This window comes from Magnolia sinica, chromosome 3 (assembly GCF_029962835.1).
Source record: "Magnolia sinica isolate HGM2019 chromosome 3, MsV1, whole genome shotgun sequence".
Lineage (NCBI taxonomy): Eukaryota > Viridiplantae > Streptophyta > Magnoliopsida > Magnoliales > Magnoliaceae > Magnolia > Magnolia sinica.
Window position 1 is genome coordinate 45,908,622 of NC_080575.1, and position 22,395 is coordinate 45,931,016.

General features: G+C 36.9%; 1 protein-coding gene across 1 annotated transcript in view; it reads left to right on the top strand.

Annotated features, from left to right (window-relative positions):
* Positions 1-11,412, top strand: part of LOC131239887 (AUGMIN subunit 6) — a 58,495-nt gene extending 47,083 nt beyond the window's left edge. Inside the window, exons 9-13 of the mRNA XM_058237795.1 lie at positions 5,831-5,953; positions 6,131-6,289; positions 6,735-6,984; positions 7,593-8,072; positions 11,067-11,412. Coding sequence (XP_058093778.1) covers positions 5,831-5,953; positions 6,131-6,289; positions 6,735-6,984; positions 7,593-8,072; positions 11,067-11,107 — 1,053 coding nt within the window. The 3' untranslated portion in view covers positions 11,108-11,412. The remainder of the gene's footprint in view (positions 1-5,830; positions 5,954-6,130; positions 6,290-6,734; positions 6,985-7,592; positions 8,073-11,066) is intronic.
* The last annotated feature ends 10,983 nt before the right edge of the window (positions 11,413-22,395 follow it).

Consider the following 22,395-nt stretch of genomic DNA (forward strand, 5'->3'; position numbering starts at 1 on the left):
TTCACATGCTCCCGCCTCACACGGGCCACCCACCCCGAGTGTGTCCCTGCATCCCACAGGCTATCCACTCGAGCCCGGTGTGAAAATGCCCCTGCATTAGTAGGTCTACCCAGTGTTTGAAATATCGGTATCGTGTTACGTATTGTATCCTTGGGATATAAACACATATCGGTTATCGTGCAGGATATATCGTTTGTATTTAGTAAATTATTGCACTTTTTGGGAAACATGGGGAAACATTGGAAAAATGGTTGAATTTTTCAATGAAACTTCATGGATTGTTAAAAAAGACCTTAATACACACTTTTAAATCATAACATCTCAAAAAAGAAGTGCACATAATAGGTTTCCCTTGTATAGGGTTCTAAGCTATACGCTGTCTGAATGAACTAATGCAACTATATTCAAATTGAATGCATAACATTTGGAGTGTATGTGATAATTATTTCATCAAACACTCCTAAATACTTCGAAATTAGTTTTAATTAACAGTTGGTTTAAGGGAAACTTAGGAAAAAATATTAATATTTTAATATTTTTAAATTAAAAAATAATTTTTATTTTCCAAAAATTGACAAAGACTTAACAAATCAGTAGATCAGCCCTCATATATGCTTGATTTCATGTTTGGAGTGCAACTTTGTAAGCAGTTTGGGAGAAATTGGGAAAATTTTGAAAATTTTCCAAATCGGACCACCTACATTCAAAATTTGAAATTAGAGTGTATGTGGTGATCATTTCATCAAATACTCGTAAATACTTCGAAATAAGTCTCAATTGACAGCTAGTTGAAGGAAATTTTCGAAAAAAAATATCGCGAACATGAAGAACCAATGGATATCGAAATTAAAACTCCAACTTCATGATATGTCATGCAAAACATGAAGAACCAATGGATTTGTAACCATTTGACACTGATTTAACATAATTTCAACAAAAAAATAATCGAAAATTGAAAATGCTCACCGGACCAAACATGTGGGATATATCGGCACTACTAGTGCATTTCGTATCGCATAGGTGGGATACAAGATATATCGGCCGATATCGTTGATATTTAAAACATTGGGTATACCCGGTGTTTGAAATATCGGTATTGTTATGAGTTTTGTTGACCGGGGATACAGAAACAATATCGATATCGCCGATAATATTGTTGATAACAAGAAATGCGGGGAAACATGGAGAAAACGGTGGAATTTTTCAGTGGGACTCAGGGGATGCTAAAATACACATATTTGCATATTTAGGTATAAAACAATTACAAAAAGAATGCATACATAAGTTTCCATTTAATGGGGGCCTAAAAGCATGTGTTGTCATAAGAAATTAGTCCAACCATCCCATTTATCCATCCAACCATCCAACCTTTCATCCAAACATCCCTTGATATTTTAGAATATTGATTACACACGATATTTCACCAATAAATCGTCGAAAAATGGAATAGAAATGAAAGATTGTGGTCTTGATATTGCTCATGTTGCGATATCGATAATCGTGATATTATCGATATTATCATTGATAATTTGAACACTGCATACAACTATGTGCCTATAAAAAAAAATTGAAATGGAAATTCTTTTAATAAATAGATTTTGGCAATATCAATACATTGTAAATATTCTAATTCGATACACTGCCAATACAAGCGACACTAGGAATTTACAGAGTCAAAAATATTTGTGATACATTGGTGATATCAATACGTTGACAATACAAACAACACATGAAATTTACATAATAAAAAATATTAATGATACTTAGCGACCATCGCCGATACTACCAGTGTTATTGGTTTCACTGCTACTGTTATCGTTATCGCCGAGCTAGAGATACAGATAATATTGGGGATACTTCGAACAATGGGTCTACCATTGAAGCTATTTTTCTACTTAAACAATTGATGGATAAATATAAGGAGAGGAAGAAGCTTCACTTGGTCTTTATTGACTTAGAGAAGGCTTATTATTGGGTCCCCAAAGAGTTAATCTGCTTGGTGTTGTGAGAGAGGAGTTTTAACAATACCACTAGGGTTGGAACTCCACCTCCCCTGTGGTTTTATAATTAAAAATTCGGAATTAAAAATTCAGCATAATTACAACTATGCCACTCACTTAAGTGAAGTGACCTATAATCCAAAATAAGAAAACTAAAACATTTATTATCAATCTCAACCATCAAATAAATCCTAAAAATAACAAAAAAAAAAAAAAAAAAACATAAAGAAAACAATATCAGAGTCCAAAGGGCCCAGATTAAGAAGATCTAATGGCTCGATAGCCTGATCGACAAGATCCAACGGTCGGATCGACATGAAATAGAAATCCTATGACTTAAATGGTCTCCTAAGCAGCCCACATGCATCATCCTAAAGTGGGGTCTTCCTGATGCATGTCCAATGCATGTGGGGTCTTCAAAATGGCCCGACAAGCCCCATCTGGAACTCGTCTCCCATCCACAAAGAAAGTTGCGTTGACATGGGTGCCGAGTAGGTCTTCTAATGTCCCCATCACATTTACAGGAAGAGATACCACGGTGTAAGTTGTTTGTAGATGACAGTTTTGATTGACAAGAGGGAGTGCATAAACACTAAACTATATTTATAGACAACTGCTTTTAGAATACAAAGGATTTAAAATTAGTCGAACTAAAACAAGGTATATGGAGTGCAATCTTAGTAACAATAGGACTAGGAACGAGGAGTTAGTAAAGATTGTTGACCAAGAAGTTTACCACTTTCGGTATCTTGGGTCGATAATCCATGGCAGTGGAGAGATTGAGAAGTATATTGCCCATAGAATTCAAGCCGGGTGGAAGAAATGGAGATTGTGCCTATGGAGTTTTATGTGATCGTCTTGTACTAAAACTGAAAAGGAAATTTTATAGATGGTTGTAAGACCAGCCATGCTTTATGGGACATAATGTTGGGCGGTTAAGGAACAACATGTCTATAGGATGAGGGTAGTTGAAATTGGGATGTTGAGATGGATAAGTGGCAAGACAATAGAATTAGAAAAGAATGCATTCAAGGGAATTTAGGAGTATCATCAATAGGTAACAAGATAAGGGAAAGTAGACTTAGATGATTTGGTCATGTGCAATAGAGACCAAGGACTGCACTGGTTAGGAGTGACCTTATACAAGTAGAAGGCTCTAAAAAGGTAAGGGGAAGGCCCAAAAGGACGTGGGTTGATGTAGTAAGAAAAGACTTGATGACCTACGGTCTAACTGAAGTTACTTATGGCCCTTGATAAAGTGGAATGCCAGAAGTAGATTCATGTGGCTGACCCCAGTTAGTTGGGATATGCTTAGATGATGAGCGAATGAATGAAGTGGAGTTGTGCCTCTGGAATTTCGTAGTTGTCTTATACATCTCTCCTTCAGTTTGATTGTTATGCGGCATCATCACAATGACGATGATAATGCCGCGTACCAATCACACTACAGGGAGATTTTATAGGACAATTATAAGACCATGTTGGATGGACAAAATGTTGGGTAGTCAGGGAACAACACATTCTTCTTCTTCTTCTTCTTCTTCTTTTTTAAGTAAAGGAACAATATGCTCATAGGGTGAGTGCAGCTGAAATGAGGATGTTGAGATGGAAGAGTGGCAAGACTGGGACGGATATAATTAGAAATTAACACATTGGAAGGAACTTAGGGGCCTGTTTGATTTTTAGCTCAATTGTAATTACCGTGCAAATGGGTAATAATTATTTACCTAGGTAATTACCGCATCATTCCCGATGCAGATGTGACAATTTACTTTTTTAACACTTATATCGAGAAATTTATGAAATCAATATGGGGCCGATCATGATAAGTCATCGTGATGTATGTGACTTATCCACACCGCTCATTTGTTATGTTAGATAAATTTAGGGCATGAGACAAAAAATGAGGTAGATCCAAAGCTCAAGTGGACCACACCACAGGAAACAGCAGGACTCGAACACCTACCATTAAAAAACTTCTTAGGGCCCTTAAAAGTTTTGGATCAAGCTGATATTTGTGTTTTCCCCTTATCCATGTCCGTGTGACCCTACGAACAGGTTAGATGATGAAAAAAACCTCAATGTGGGGCTAGTGAAGGAAATAACTTTCAACGGTGGACGTATTAAGGTAACTGTTTCCTTTCGTGTGGGCCATTGGAGCGTTAGATCTGCCTCATTTTTTTGGCTGATGCCTCAAAAGGTTCTAATAAAATAGATGGACGGTGCAAATATATCATATACATTACGGTGGGGTCCGCAGATTTAAGTCAACACTTTTGTATTGATTTTCAAGGTGGAATTACTCTTACATTTTCAAACGAGGTGAAAAGATAATAATTACTTATTTATTGGGATTTACATGTATCTTGGAAAATCAAACAGGCCCTAGGTGTAGCCCTAATAGGTAATTTGATTAGGGAAAGTAGACTTAGATGGTTTGGCCATATATATCAGTGACCTAGAATTGTACCGGTTAGCAGCAGTTGGTTCAAGTCAAAGGGTATAGAAGGGAGAGGAGAAGGCCCAAAAGGACGCTGGTGGATGTAGTGAGAAAAGAGTTGATGGCTTCTGATTTAGCTGAGGGTATGGTCCTTAATAGAGTGGAATGGTGGAACAAGATTCATGTAGCTGACCCCAATTATTTGGATATGGCTTAGATGATGATGATGATGAAAGAAGGTTTGGTATTGAGGTTGGGTTTTGTTGAGATTTATGGGAGAGTAGTTTTTTCATTTTTTTTTTTCTTATTGAAAGAGATTGAGAGTTTAAGGGAGAGACATTAGGGTGGAAGAAACAATGGAAGAAGAGATTTCGGAGAAGTGAAAGCAAATGAAGGATGGGGATGAGATCATAAAGTCATGTGATTGGAGATCAACAAAACTGTGATTGCTAGAGGACGGAGGGAAGTAGATTGGTGGGCCACTTGAATGAAGAAGAGATTGGAAGTGGAAGCAAATGAAGGATAGGGGTGAGATCATAAAGTCTTGTGATTGGTATCAACAAACTTTGAATGCTAGAGGACAGAGGGAAGTAGATTGGTGGGCCACTCGAATGAAGAAGAGAGTTGGAACAGAAGACCTGCTCTAATAACATGAAAAGAACCTTGAAGCATAAGAATTGTTATTTCTATTTTTAAAAAAAATGCACTGAATACAAATCTATGGTATTGTAGCTTCAAAAGTTTATTTTGGATAATTCTAGAAATTTTCTCAAGCCTATGTAAAATATTTACATTGATTATAAGAATGCCTCCATTGCATAAAGAATTAAAAAGAAGGCCCTCATAGGAATTACACCGCTATTTCTTAATAAATTGTACAATTGAGATGGGGATTTTCTAGCTGAAGTTGAACAGAACTCGGTGTCGGCTGTAAGCTTCAGCGCCTCAATGCTCACATACCCTGATACAGAGGCTCTCATATCTGTTCATTAGTCAACTTCATCTGTGTCAATGCTATTACACATGGAGACTTCTTAAAAAAAATTCGTATATGTTTTAGTGCCAGTTTGCCATAAATACTATGCATTCTGGTTACAAACGGTCAGTTTCTACAATCTACATAGATAGGATGGCCCAATCACATAACCCTGCAGACTTCATACTCATGTTACATCTGTGCTGCATCCTTGCCATGCCAAAGTCCTTTGTGTTGTTTGTATGTTTTGGCCCATTGCACCTGATATCCTGGCATTCTAATTTTATCACTTACTCAGACCACGCTCATATATTTATCAAACTCAATTTCTAATATTTTCAATATTCATTTTGTTGCATTTGTTAAGTATCTTTGCACTAGTAATTGACTGCTTTGGCGTTGGTGATATCGTAGGCCAAGGTTAATGATGGAGAGGGTCCAGAGCTTCTACGATGTGCATCTGATAGCAGTAGTGGTCATGCTGAATCTTTGGCTGCAACCCTTGCCGAACATCGGCAGCACTTAGCAAGCATACAGGTATTTAAATAGAACTAGAATCATGAGTCCTATAGTTATACTTCTTCAGTTTGATTAGTTGTAATGCAAGTCCCACACTTTTTACTGTTTGTGATGTTCCACCATGGAGTTTTGGGTTTATTCTCGTGTATTACCCAGTCAGAATGTTTTCCCAGCAAATCTTGTTCTGCTCTGCAGGTTTTTGTCAATCAACTGGAGGAGGTTGCTCCAGCAATGCAAGAAACTATATCGCATCTCACAGAAGAAGTGAACAGTGTTGCTTCCATGGCTCCCATGACAAAATATGATGGCAGATCACTATCTCCTACTCAAGCTCAAAGCAGTGGAAGGACCATGGTGAGGACTCTTCAAATAGTGTATTTCAAGTAATCTGGTTGTTTAGTAGCTTATTGTTTGTTCGGTCTTGCAATATCAGCCCAAAGGTTGCATGTGGATACACCGTTGAATTGAACCATGATTATCTATCTAATAAAGTGCAAATGGTCAAACTGTAATCTGTCTGTAGTATTTCATACCTAGGGTCTGGACTCCAAAATCCAAATTGTAGCTATGTTAGTTTCAAGTTGGACTTGAAAGCAAGGTACCTGCAATTATAATGCTGCCTACTAACATCATTTATTTTTGTCATTTTCTCTTGATTAAATTGAATGTTCAAAACTAATATGACTTGTGCGTCCAAACACAAGCAGAAGGTTATTGTGACTTACAAGTTGTTGTCTTTTTCATGATAATCTGTCAAAATTCTGCATATTCACAAACATCAGTTCTTGAACCAAAACAGGATAATACAACTGATGAAGTCAAGGAGGCAACTTCAAAGCTGTCATCTATTCAGCTTGAGAAGGTGTCAACCAGCCCGGCTCTGAAACTCCCACCCTTGTTTAGTTTAACTCCAAATTCCTCTGGTAAAGGTGCACATGTGCAAAAGAGGAATGTCGCAGCTCCTCAAACCAACCAGGTAGAAAATTTGATGGAAGGGAAGCAGCTAGACCAGCCTTTACCTAATGGTCATGTGGACACTCTAATACAAGGTTTGCACCTTTGTAACCTTAACCTTCTTACCAGTTACCTCTTAATCTAATTATGGGCCAAATTACAGTGTGCCTTTGCTACGATTTAGTAAGTTGTAGCAACTCATCGATCATTACGTGTGGCATACTGTAAGCCGGTCCAATCCATCCAAATTATAGGCCCTGTTGTGGTTGGAGCATAGGCTGCTATTCACGTTCAACAGATGATCTAACTGTGATCTAACTGTTCAACTGGCGAAAGGATAATGGTTGGAGGTTCAAATTCAATGGGTGGAATTATTTGGTTAAGATCATCTGATCAGTTTGATTTTAGGCTATGCTTCACTTCAGTGGCACTCCTCATTTGGACGGTCTGGATTTACATACATGTATGCTATATATACAGTGGATGTGTTGCCCTTATTTAGTAAATTGTGTCTTGCCTGCTAACACCGTAGTCTAGCCTTCTGAGTCATCTGTTACTTGGAAATTCGCAAGAAACGTCCAGTGTCCATCCTGTGGTTGTCACATTATGGCTAACCGTGGTTTAAGTCAAGTGGATCTCCATAAATCATGACTGATCGTAATTCTAAACCTAAATAGCTGTTATCCTTTTCCCTGTTTTGCAGAGAGTGACAGCTCTTACGTTCAGAACCTTAGACGATCTGTTCGTGAAGCCGCTCTCTCAGTGCAGTCCAGCTGCTTAGAATCGTCAAAAGGAAGCAGTGCTGATAGCTCGGAACATTTCTTCATACCTCTTTCAACAAGTAGATTTTCCCACATGGGAGCTGAAACCAAATTGGTTCTGAACAGAAGCAGACAGCGGTTATTTTTATCTCCACCTGATGTGCTCAAGGATGGAACTTCTGATTATATTGCTAATGATGCCATTGGGAGCAAGTTCAACGAAGTGGCGGATGTGTTGAAGCACTCTAATTTACTCTATGAGTATGATGACCAAGAGAATGGATTTCTCTCTGCAGTTGGTTTGGATGTATCTTCCGATACACTAAGGACATTCAACATGGAGGATGCTCAGGAACCAGTCTTCTCACCTCCTTTGCTAATGGATTCAACTTTCTTTGAAGATTCATATGAGGACTTGCTAGGTATTTAATTAATTTTTTTTTTTTCCCGTACCACAAAACACCCATATTTCCTTTAAATTGTCCTAACGTTTGGTTCTCTCTTGCTCGTCTGCCTGTTTTCATAGAATGACTTTGTCATTTTCTGGGACAGTCTGATGTTTAAATACCTCTGTTAGTCCAAATGGTCCATGGTAATGATATGCCATGTGCATAAAGGGGACTCGTCCATATCCATATTTCTAGAGAATTCTGTCAGGGTTCTCTGTCACTCGGGCAATTTCAAAAGGGTTCGGAGTCCACTTCAACATTGAGGATGAGCTTTGCTAAGCCTGCATGCATTCCTCCCTACCATTGTTCGGAGTATCCTGATATTATCGATAATATCCTTGAATATTATCTGTATCTCCAACTTGGCGATACCGATAACATTGGCACTTCAGAAATTCCAGATATCAATGATATATCGCTAATGTATCGATATCACTAATTTTTTCGACCATGTAAATTCTAGGCATCGCTTGTATCGCCAATGTAGCTAATATTTTCGACTGTGCAAATTTCAGGTGTCAGTTGTATTGCCAATGTATCCGTGATATTTCGATAATATCACCAATGCATCAATATTGCCAAAAATCTATTTATTAGAAAAAAAATTCTTTTTTTTTTTTTTTTTGTGGGTGGATGGTTGCATGATGAAATTCATTTTTGTATGTGTATATCCATGCATGCATGGATGGATTGTGGTTCATGGATGGATGAATGTATGTATGCATGGATGGATGGATCTACCATTTTCCCCCTATTTCCCCAATGTTTCCCCGAGTCAATGATACATGCTTTTAGGCCCCATTAAAGGGAAACTTATTATTTGATTCTTAAATATGCTAATATGCGTCTTTTTCGCCATCGAAGTTCTTAAATATGCAAATATGTGTATTTTCCTCATGTTTCATTGAAAAATTCCACCATTTTTCCCATGTTTCTCTAATGTTTCCCTAAGTGTTACATGCTTTTAGGCCCCCAATAAAGAGAAACTTAATATGTATGCATTTTTATTTTTATTTTTGCAATTATTTGATTCTTAAATATGCAAATACATGTATTTTAGCATCTCCTGAAATTTCATTGAGAATTCCACATTTCCTCATGTTTCCCGATGTTTCCCTTAGTCAGCGCTACATTTCCGGGTATCAGCGATATCGATTCATGTTTCTGTATCCCTAGCCTGCGACACATGTAATGATACCAATACTATGATCACTACTTCCTACACATATCTGCATGTGGCCAGATGCACCGACAAGGAAAGATTTGGATATTTGACCGTGCATCAAGTGGACCCTACCTTGCAAATTACCTGCCCAAAATTTGGTCAATCAACTCCTCACAATGGCACGCATATTGAAACAATGGACTGTTGAAAAAAATTTGTTGGGTGTTCGATATATTTGGTCACAGATTCGCTGGGTGGACTTGTACTTGCTGTCCAACCGGTTGGACTTTAGACCTCTCTCTCTCTCTCTCTGAAGCGTGTGGCGTAAGCTACATGCTACTTCTAGAATTTTAATCAAGGTTGCGCTTTGTTGCACCAATTTCATGATATTCACCAAATTAGACTACTTAATAATGAAGTTTAACAAATTTCAGGTGCAACCAAACACAACCTAAGGGCGTGTTTGGGCGGTGGGATTAGAAGGGATTAGGTGGGATGGGATTCAAAAAGCATAATTATTACCCATGGCAGGGATTGTCCCCTGTTGCCATGGGATATGATTAATGCCATGCTTTGTTGATAATACGGTGGTACATTGAATGGATATACCCACCATCATTTGAAATTATTGAGAATAACACACGTGTTATATCTAAACCGTTCATTTGTTTTGTAACCTCATTTTATGGCATGAGCCTAAAAATGAGGTAGATCCAAAACTTATGTGGCCCCAAAGAAGTTTTCAACAGTAAGTATTCAATCCCCGTTGCTTTCTATGGTGGGGTTCACTTGAGCTTTAGATTTGCCTGATTTTTTGGCCCATGCTCTAAAATAATCTCGAAAAATGGGTGGACGGTGTGGATATAGCCCACACATCATGGTGGGACCTACACAACTTGCTAACATTGAAGGAAATTGGCACGGGACCCAATGCAATTCCATCTAATCTAATTCCAAGCTTTTCCATTCTTCCCAAACATGGAGTGGAATTGGCACAGGACCAGATGAATCCCATCCCACCTAATCCCACTGCCCAAACACGCCCTAAAGTAATAGGAAATGGTAATCATTAAGTATAAAGGTAAAGAAAGAGCAACGAAACGGGTTTAATATTTGTTACTTATATCATTTTTACTAAAAGCATTGAAAAGATTTACTAAATTTTATTGAAAATAGAAAAATATAACAATCATTAAAAACATTAATTGATTTTAATGTAGTGAAAAATAACTTGTAATATGAGCTACATAGCGTGTAGTGTATGCAAATTATCATGTAGTGTAGGCTACATGTGACTTAAACTATTTTCATGAGCTATGTAGCGTTGAGGCTAAGCTACGCTACGTAGTGTAAGCTACATGTTGTAACTATTGAAAACACTGAATATATATATATATAATCCTGCATTCTTAACCCAACCCTCCTTCCTCAATCCTTTTGGCAACTGCATACCCAGTCTTTCCGAGCCGCTATAATCACTTCCATTCATTCAAAAGCAGTTTGTAAGTTGAAGTTGTATTCCCTTAATTTTTCTTGTATGAATGTGTATCATGTCTTGATTTAAAAAAGAAAAAAGAAAAGAGACGAGAATAAAAGATAAATTGTCATCCCCTTATTGCTAAAATGATAGACTCATGGGCATCTAGCTTGACTCAGAGAGTTTCCACAACATTCTGTTCATTGAATTTCTTCCGGCTAGCAGAAATTTGGAAATATTGTGACAATTAACCGTTTGTTTCTGCTACATATTGCTCAAAATTGTGCCATGTTCGGCGAAATAAAGCTGTTATGCTTTCTTGCAGCCCCACTGTCTGAAATTGATGCCGCTTTGATGGAGCGGTGAATCTGAACTTTGGAGTAATATTTACCCTGCTATTGTGGCTGTGGCAGAAGTCGACGCTCTGGCCCAAAAGGCTGAAACACGCAGCAGAGATGGATCGATCATGATGTAAAGTGTGCAGGCTGCCCAAATTCATCTTCTTTTTTTTTAATTTTTTTAATTTTTTTTTTTAATGTGAGATTAATTCAATTGCATTTTGTGGAGACAGATCCATTTGAATGTTTGTAGTTTTTTGTATGATTTGCTTGTAATTGGTAGTCCTTGTAATAGGCTTCTATTCATTTTTTCAGTCAGGACACTTTCTAACCCTTCTTTTGTCATCTCTCTTTCTATGGCGTTGTAGAGACTCTGAACTGGTTGAGAGATGCCGAACTATGTACCGTAATGCTGCTCTGAGTGATGATGTTTTTGTGGTAAGTCTAAGACACAATGTCTGCTTGACATCTCACCAAAGTTCAAAGTATTGACAGAAACTGATATGTATTGTCTGGCGTGTACTGCTTTCTCCTCGTATCAGCCCATTATGACTTGACATGGTGCAATTCAAAATCAGTTTCTGTGGTGGCTGTTACTGCACACTAAAGCTGATTTACAATCCTTGCACCTTACTATGAGGGATAGGTGGGCATTCCATCATCAAACTTCTGCCAGCATTCAATTTGGACTGATTTATATATAGGATTATTACCATAGTTTAGAAACCTGAAAACTTGACTCAATGCATGTACTGGTTGGGTCGACTTGGAGACTTGACCTGACTTGATAGTTAATAACAATAAATTAAAAATAGTAGGAATTGTAGGAAATATCTTTGGGATAAGTATTATAAAAAAAGAAAACAACTGTTGCATGACTTGCTGGTTGAGTGAGACTGCATCTCTGAAAGTGGTTTGACCATTTTTTGAAAACTCGGTGAGTTAACTAAGAACTTTTTTGAGTTGACTCGGATAGGCTAAAAACTTGAGTGACTGACATTATGGATCAGTCCTATGCAAAACTCGTCTGAGTTTTTGACAACTCAGCTAATCCACCCAGATGAAAAAACTCAGGCATTTATCTACATTAAAAAATTGCTAAAAATCAAAGCCAATCCTTGCTGTAAATGAATGAGTTTTCCTTATATATATATATATATATATATATATATATATATAGACACACACACGCACACACACACACACTACATGTACGAATTTGGAAAATGGATGCTCTAATATAAATATACTCACATTGTCCATTTTACGATATGGACTCTCTTTGAAAACACATTTCATTGCTTAAAACTGATTTTGCACATTTGGGCCCCAATCCATTATTCCAGTGATCCATTACTTTTCTCAACAATGGTTTGATAGGGCGAGTGGCTCGGCTGGAGTAATAGCCAGTCAGTCAGTCACATTGAGTTGATCCCGTTAGCAGCGAGTGGTATCAGATTCGACTTTCTTATATTGATTTGGACCTGAACCTCAGTTGATGACTGTCCATAGCCAAGGACGTCTATGGGACAAATTCAATGGTCCCATGGTGTACTGGATCTCTTAGTTCAACCTGCTACGTGGAGGTCAGATCATTGATCTGGGCTACTTTTCATGGGTTACCATGGACCCATAGAGAACCTTCTTCATCTTATCAATACCATACGAATTTGATGGTTCAGATCAAAGGTCCAAAAATCAATATTAGTAATGCATCATATAGTCCAACTTGGTTAACATATCCTTCCAAGAAGCAATTTTTGGTTAGATGATGATAGAAGAACCTAGCCGTTAAAAAATAGGCGAATGTTTGGAAGAATCGTACCGTCAACATGGGTTTCTCGTAGTGACCCCATGAAGAGAGGGTTGAACCTCATGGACAGCCATAGCAGTTATTAAATTGTGTACCGTAGGATCACATAAGGCTTGTTTAACAATGGAGATATTGCACGGGCGAGAGGTTGGGTTGCAGTAGGATTCAGATATTCAATCTATACCGGTGGAAGCTAGTGATTCAAGCGGTTGAGCAAGTGAGCCGCATGGCTCAACAGTCGAACAATTGATACGGTGGGCCCTCATTTGGATGGCATGTGTTGTACCTTATTTCTGTTCAATATGGACAAAGTCAATAAGAGAGTGACATGTGGCATTGTACGAGAAATAGGATATATTTGGCAAAAGCCAATAAGAGTGCTTATTGTAGAATCATAGCTCACGTAAGTTCTGAAATTGCAGTAGAACCACTATTACTGAAGTATGAAGTATGAAGTATGTCCAAATGTCCTAGAGGGGGTGAATATGACTTTTCAAAAATTATTTTCTAATAAAAACAAATAATGCCCAACTTTTAATAAAAGAGTTAGGCAAAGTAACTCTATGGTTTCCAAGCCAATAAAGGGTCTAAATCACATAGGCTTACACAAGATTTACATATAAAGAACAAGCCTATTAAGGATAGTGTTCATGATAGTGTGTAGGATGTGATCTCTATCAATACTCATGCATTAACTAAATCATGCATCATAAAAATCATTTGATAAACATAAGCATACTTAGAACAATGCATAAAAAACAATCTCAAACACAATCATATATAGTGGTCTGGCTACTTGCCTACTTCACTCCCGGTGAACGCACTCTCTCCTAGAGTGTACCGGATTTCACTATCCAATGGTTTTAAATCAGGTTAACCATGAACCTTCACAACCTATACAAGGTTAACTAAAGAACCTACATAAGGTTCCCTTAAGTGCCTACATAAGGCGACGAGTCCTACACAAGAATACAACTAGGAGCCTACACAAGACAACCCAAGCCTACACAAGGTAACTCATCCTACACAAGGACCACATGTCTTACACAAGGACTATGTATTCTCCCGTCGGAGACCTACAATGAGGTCTTGGCGAGTTTGTCACTCAAACTCTGAATCTCAATCCTACATAAGGGTTTCAGACTCGACGGACTCTGTATACTTACTATTAAGTGAATAAGCCCCTTTCTCGTATAATGTGAAGATCTTTGATGATGGCGAAGAGTCTTTAGCTCCCTTGAACCGCAACCACTTCTAATACGTCGATTAATGCTCTGAGGTTGTGAGGTTTAGGATTTTATTCTTCTCTATTCAAATGATATGATTTAAATACATAGAAAAGGTTCCCATGAGCTATGCATTCAAGAGTTCCAACACTAGGATTTACCTATGATGAGGTCAGTTGGAAACTCAATGAATGCTAGAGTTAATAATTCAATCTAAGCAGTGAAGATGATGAGTTAATTCTTATGCCTAGATTGAATGACGAACTCTAATGGGAAAGAGGGAATGAGGAAGATGGTATAATTTCTTTGAAGTAACTCTCTCAAACTCTCTTGGATTCTAGCTCATTATATAAGAAGCAACACTAATATATTTATAAAGTTGAAATCCAACGGCAAAAAAATAAGCAAAAATCTGACATTGTCGATGCCATCAAAGGGTATTCGATGTCATCGAAATTTGAATTTCGATGCCATCGAACCTTCTTTGATTGCATCAACTTCATACACTTGATTTTCAAATGGGTGTAGGACAAATTCTGATCGTTCCCATCGAGCGTCCTTCAAGGTCATCGACGTGCACTTCGATGCTATTGAGGAATGTCTTGATGCCATCGAGATTTCTTTTGAAAAATACATAAAGGTTGTTGGATAATTTTGTCCCTTGTTTGATGCCATCAAACAGACCTTCGACCCATTTAGATTTGAATTTCAATGGAATCGAACGGTCATTGATGAGCTCGAAGAAAAGAAGATTTTCTTTGAAAACTTGTTGGACAAACCGGATTTAGTTTCGATGCAATCGATCAGTCTTCGATGCCATCGATAAGTTACTCTCGATGCCATCGAAAAGGGTTCGATTGCATTGAGGAGCACTTGTAGTATTTTGGATTTTGGAAGAGGTAAGTCCAAGGTCGATGTAATCGAATGCTATTTAATGTCATCGAAACATAGATTTCAATGTCATCGAACAGAATTCAATGCAATCGATAATTCCAGCATTTCTTTCATTTTGTTGCTGAACAATATGGATGTGTATTCGATGCAATCGAATGATGTTCGATGACATCGAAGATGTCCTCTATTGCAACTCTATGCACTCGACAGGGACATGTGATTTTTCTGTTTTTGTTTCTTTCTTCCAATAATACTCAAGGTGCAATTTAACTCCAACCTTATTAGAAGATGTTTCGAAATATATAATTTTTAGGGTAAGTTGGGTTTTTATGGGGGCATATACCTGTTAGGGTTTGTTGTGGGTTGATGAGGCTATAGTTTACCTGTTAATCTTGATGTCTTCATCTTAGGGCTCACTTGACTGGCAGACTCAACACTCACGTATATTGACAAATAAGGGCACTTTCAAGTTCAATTTCACACGTCGGTGGATGGTCAATGGGGTGATGTGGTTGAGTTACTCAAAAATGTAATGAGTAAAGAGAGAAATGTGGTCGACTAGTTCGAGGTACAAAAAGGCGACCGAGAGAAGCAAAACTTGGGTAACATAAGAGGAACAGTTGCAAAAGAGAAATCTAATAATAAAAAAAAGGATATAGAGAAAGACTTTTTTACTACAATAACTCTTATAGTGATGAAATAAGGACTTAAAAGAATAAGCTGCAACAAAACTCTATAAATAATAGAGGAATCCAACAGACAAAAACTCTAAAAAATCACAACACAATCCAATAAAAAACAACCAATCTATCAATTTACTTTTTTCTCAGCTTATCCTAGGAGTAGCAATAATTCTTAGCTATTATCTTTAATTTCAAACTGAATCTACGCTTTGTACTTTATCCAATATCACGCAGTTCTTTCAAGAGATGCATTCTTGTAGTCGCTCCTAGTGACCAATTGTGAGTTTTTCCTTTTGTTTGATTGCACTGGTATTCTAAAAGTATTTTTTTTTTGTGGAAGGCATAAAACAACCTATCTTTTGAGGAAGAACCATGCCCTCCGATTATCGTTTGATTGTTATAAAATCCTGCGAGTGGTTGAGTAAGCAATCGATATTCTCATAATCTAGTCATATATGTTCATATTGGACTATCTACTTATTTTGATAATTGGGGTCAAAGTTGATCGGTTTGGATGGAGCTGGTTTATCGATTCTGGCATGCCCGTGCACATTATACGTGATGAAAAATAAATTGAAGCGCCAACATTTTTTACACACCCGGTGGGACTTGACAAACTATTTGGTTGTCATCAATTTTTATTTTGCATCGTGTAAAAAAATGATTTTGACACACAAGTATATTTACCAGTGTAGTAATCTCTCGAAATCATGAGCCGAAGGGGTGGTTGTAATGCTTCAACAACTGCTACTAATGTTGTTACAGCCAATGAGCCTCCTGCTCACAACGAGGAGTTGCAAATAAAACAGGTGTCTGAATAAGGAAATCCACCACCTAATCTGGTGCCTGTTCCACCAAATCTAAATATATCATCGCCATGCTAAGTTGAATATCTTGAGATTATGTCAGTCAGGATGATTGATATGCAACAAGAGATTCAACACATCCCAAAGTTCTAGTGAGTTCAAGCTGAGCACTACGGAGCTCAAACTGAAGCCTTTAATAGGTAGATGGTCGGCCAGAATGAAAGCATGAATCTTTTAACAACTTTATTTATTAAAACCCGTTGCACTTCAACAACAAGTCAATATTAGTTCTGTTGGGAATCTAGCACCTACACCACCAATTTAGCCAGTGCCACAGATATTCCTTTAAGAAAAAAATACACTTACCTATTCATATCCTTGGTTCATTCCAAGATGTGCAAAATTCATCAATACCGATAGATTTTAGACGTCTTGAACGAATTCCTATCTACGATGTATAAAATTCACTGCCACCGGTCAATTTCAAGCATTTTGAACATGAGAATATGAACTTAATCTTAGAAGCCATGAATCAAGGGATACCTAGGGGGCGATCTTTGCTTAGAAACCAACGTTTTAATGAAGAACAATATTAGGCTAGTCCAAAAGTATCACTAGTTGTTGCGCAACAACACTAGGAGTGTAACCAAATTGTTCAACTGGTTTAAGAAGTAGCAGGCCAAGTTCTCAGCCAAACTACTACTCCAATTTATAATGAGCCATATCCCGATTGGATCGACCAATAATATTCATTGCCAAGGAATTATCAACTTCACTTTACGTTGTTTACAAATGATACAGGTCAATCGATCGTAGAACATATAGGTTAATTTACCATACAGTGTGGAGAGTTGGCCAACAACAAGTATTATAAATTACAACTATTTGATCATTCACTCAATGGGGTAGCTTTTACCTGGTATTCTAATCTGCCAAATTCCATATAGAATTGGCAAGAGATGAGAAAAAAATAATTCATGCTCAGTTCTTTTATGAGGATAAAGAAATTTCTATGACCCATCTTACTCGTTTTCGATAGTTGTTAGGAGAATCGGTCGAAAATTATATTGCTTGGTTTAAGAGAGCAAAAAGCCAATACAACGTAGTCATGATCGAAGCAAAATTTGTTCAGTTAGCTCAAGATTGACTTGAATTCAGAAAGAAATTTATTGGAATGGAATTCACATATTTTTATGAATTGACCAGGAAAGTGTCTCAATATGAAGCACTTCTTTAGGAATCAATACGACAAAAAGAATTCATCAGCAAAAACATATTATTATGACCATAATTATGATGTTGTGGTAGGTGAAGTGGTGGTTAAATAGGCATTCACATGCCCAACTTTAGTTAAAATAGAGGTGATGGCATCCTCTAATCAGAAAGTTCAAAGAATGTACACCTTCAATATTTCTCGTGCTGATGAAATTTTTATTATGTTAGCCGAAAAATTTATCAAGATTCCTGTAAACCATAAGATTTCGATAGCCAAAGAATTGAAGAAAATTAATTATTGCAAATGGGATGGAACTCAATCGTATTTCACTAACAAATGTATTGTTTTCAGGAATATTATTCAAGACAACAACGACAAAGGGTTGCTGAAGTTTTCAAAAAAATAGAAAGAAGCAATACTGATTGATACTAATCCCTTTTCGTCCAATGTCGAGATCAATATGGCCACCATTAATCCTCAAAAGATGGTTCAGCTACGACAAAAAGATTGATCTTAGAATTCATTGGGTCAAGCTAAGGAGTTAAAGGAAGGTAGGAATAATATGAGGCTAAAGTACATTCAGAGGCAATAATGTCAAATTATTGGTGCCTTTATGACAAATGTGTGGCGTCGACTCGATCAAACTGGAAATTTTATCGACTAAATATTAGACGAGACAATCGGTCAATTGAAACTACGAGGAAGGAAATACCTTTTACCCATAAAAGGCTATACACACTGGTGATCACTCTAGGCCCGTTCAAGGGCAAAGGATGGTTAAATCTTGGCCTTTCCGACAAGGAGTGTGACAAAAAACTCAATCATCTGAAATTTTTTAGCAGTACCAAAAGGGATGACTCGTACTAAAAAATGATGTTGCTAAAGGCAGCAGGCAGCAAAGAGAAGATAGTTGGCCAATGTATGGGATGAATCTCAAATGTACCCGCCAACTCGATCGAGCCTGACAATACCAAAGGTAGAAGGAAATGAACAAATATCGGTCAATACAACTAATCTTCATGTAGGGTTTGACTCGGTTGATGACTAGAATGATAAAGAATGAAGAGATATGGGGAGATTGACCAAATACTTAAGTGATGAAGAGTTCTTAGATGATCTTCTGATTGAAGAATTGCTTCTTAAAGTGAGAACTCTATAAAAATCTTTTTCTAAATCGAATAAAGGAATCAAGAATGAAGTTGTAAGTTAAACAAATTCAAAGACACCTGGGGGGCACTCGTTTCCACCAATCACATTGGATTATAATATGGTGTCGACATTGCCATTAAGTTTTCAAGCTAAACCATCTCAACCAACTACGATTGAGGGAGATGTGGAAGAGTTCGGCCCTTTGATAATCATACAACAAGGATCTTTTAATTCTGAGGAGGAAGTCAAAAAGGTGTTAACTATGACGGTCAAACTAGGGTCCCCTTCTGAAAAAATAATTATTGAAAGGCCGACTCTCACAATGACCCAACATTCGAAACTATTATATATTTCTGTTCACCTACAAGGGTGTTCTACCACTGGGTTCTAATCGATAACAGAGCTTCTGTTAATATTCTCTCAATCAGAATGATGGCTAAATTAGAAAAGACTCAAGATGACTAATCCTTATCGAGGTCACAATGAGTAATTTCGCTAGAGGAGTAATGTAAATGCAGGGCATTTTACCAGTTGAATTAATGGTGGGAACTAAGAAGGTGTTAGTCATTTTCTTTGTGGTCAACACTTCATCAAATTACAGTATTTTTTTTTTTTTGGACGAGATTGGATTCATTTGTTCTTATGTATTCCATCATCACTACATAAGTTTGTGATCTTTTGGAATCAAGATAGAGTAGAATTGGTTCTGGCTTATAACAAATCATTATTAGCCACGTCTAATGCATCCGATGCTTATTTTTATGGAAATGAGATCGGACCGATATGGTTTATGGGAGGAGATAAGAATGGTAAACTGACTGGAATTGATGTAAGACTCAATCCTGATAATGTCATATACAATATTGCTACCATGCTTTGATTAAATGAATAGTTGTCGAAGAAAATAATTTCCTTCCGTGCAACTACAAAATCTATGACTAAAGAAATCCCATGATGGGTTGATCATCAGTCAAGTCTGAGTTTACGGCTAGAGTACGACAACTCGAGGAGAGTTGTGAGATCATGATAATGGATAGTTTTATTAAGCTGGCTGAGATAACAATCTTGGTCGATCAGATAGCTGAAGATAGTATTGAAATGAAGGATTTGAAACCAGCCCCAGATAAATTAGAGAATTTTAAAGCTTAAGTTTAAGTTCCTCTAACAAAGGTAAATTTAGAGACGGAACAATATCCCAAGCCAATTTTTATAAGTAGAATATTGGATTCCCAAATATAGGCAAAACTTATTAATTTACTTAAAAAGTTTGCCGATTACTTTGTTTAGGATTATCATAAGTTGCCTAGATTAAACTGAAATCTGGTTGAACACATGTTACTTAAGAAAGAAGGTTATTGGCCACATAAACAACTGCCTAGGCAGATAACGGTTGAAGTGTCGCAAAAAATAAATGAAGAAATCGAGTGGCTTTTGAAAGAAAGTTTCATTAAACCAATCAAATATGTCGAATAGATTTCGAACATACTGCTATTATTAAAAAGAACGGTAAGCTCAGAGTGTGTATTGATTTTCAGAATTTAAATCGAGATAAACCAAATGATGAGTACTGTATACCTATGGTCGATCAATTGATTGATTGATATGTTGAACATCGAATGGTATCCTTTATGGATGGTCATTCCGGAAATAATCAAATAAACATTGCAGTAGAAGATGTCCCAAAGACAACTTTCAGATGTCCTAATCCTTTAGGTATGTTTTGTTGAGCCGTAATGCCATTTAGGTTTAAAAATACAGGAGCCACTTATCAAAGAGTTATTAATGTCATTTTTTATGATATGATCGGCCGATTCATGGAAATCTATATCAATGACGCAGTGGTTAAATCGGTCAATTTGATCGAAATCTTAATCACTTACGAAAATCATTTGAAAGAATGATGATTCATAAATTAAAGATGGATCCTCTTAAATGTGTTTTTGGGGTATCAACTGGCAATTTTTTGGGATTTATGGTACATTAAGAGGAATTGAAATTGATTAGCAATAGGCATGGGCAATAATAGAAGCTCGACTGCCAAGAACTAAAACTAAGTAATAAAAGTTTCTTGGCAAGGTTAATTTTATGCGGGGATTTATTTCCAAATGTGCTGGAAAAATTAATGTGTTTTCTCCTTTGTTGAAGCTAAAATAAGAAGATGAATTTAGATAAGAGGCAGAGCATCAGTTGGCTTTCGATAGCATTAAAGATTTTTTGTCCAGGCCATTAGTATTGATGTCGTCAATAAAGGGTCAATTGCTTAAGTTGTATATCGTAACTTCTTTAGAATCAATTAGAGATTTGTTAGCACAATACAACAATGTTCGAAAAGAGCGTGTGGTCTATCATCTTAGTCAAATATTGTTAGATATCGAGAGACGGTATTCTGTCATAGAAAATTTATGTTTATCATTGTACTTCGCAACTATAAAATTAATATTATTTGTTGTCTGAGATAGTTAATGTAATTGTAGTGACTGATTTAATAAATTACATGTTAAATTGGTTAATTCTGAATGACCGAATTGGCAAATAAATTCTTACATTATTAGAGTTTGATTTAGTTTACATGCCACAAAGGGTTGTGAAAGGCATGCCATTGTAGATTTCCTAGCTGATCATCCTTCGGACATAGAAAGTTGAGTTTCTTTTGAGGCCTTAGACTCATATGTGGTTTATCGGTCACCTTACAGATTGATATTTGATGGTTCAAAGATTGACAAAGGATCAAGAGCATGGATTATTTTGATCAATCCAGCTTGTAAAAAATAAAAATCCGCATTCCAGCTTGAGTTCGATTGCACCAATAATCAAGTTGAATATGAATCCTTGATAATTGGTTTAGAACTGTTGACCGATTTAGGAGCAAAAGAGGTCTTGGTTATGGGAATTTCTTATTAATGATAAACTAGTTAATTAGTTCGTATAATTGTAGAAGTATGACTCTACAATCATATCATCTTTTGGTGACATAGTTGTTAAGTAATTTGATGAGGTTGAGTTTATATGTGTGTGTGTGTGTGTGTGTGTGTGTGTGTGTGTATCGAAGAAGTAATATGGATGCAAATAAAATAGCACGATTAGCATCAGGCATTCAAATCATCTAAGGATTTAAAGAGAGAATGGAGATCATTCAGAGGAAGTCATTACCCTCAATTTTTCAGAGGAAGACGACCGATGATATTTGTTAGGTTGAAAAAAGAGCTCCAGTCATAGAATATCTATAGTCTTCACAGACTAAGGTCGGTCGAGATATTAGAAGAACAATTGTAAATTATGTATTGATTAATAATGAGTTATATCAGAAAGGGACCGATAGAGTGTTGTTGCGATGTTTGAGTAAAAATGAATCTATGTTGGTTATGAGTGAAGTGCATGAAGGGATGTGTGGATCACACCAGGTTGGAAGAAAATTAAGGATCATACTTCGATGCTATGGATATTTCTGGCTGAACATGTTTGCTGATTATACCAATATACTAAAGGATGTGAAGCATGTTAGAAACATGGACTGATATAGCATGTGCTT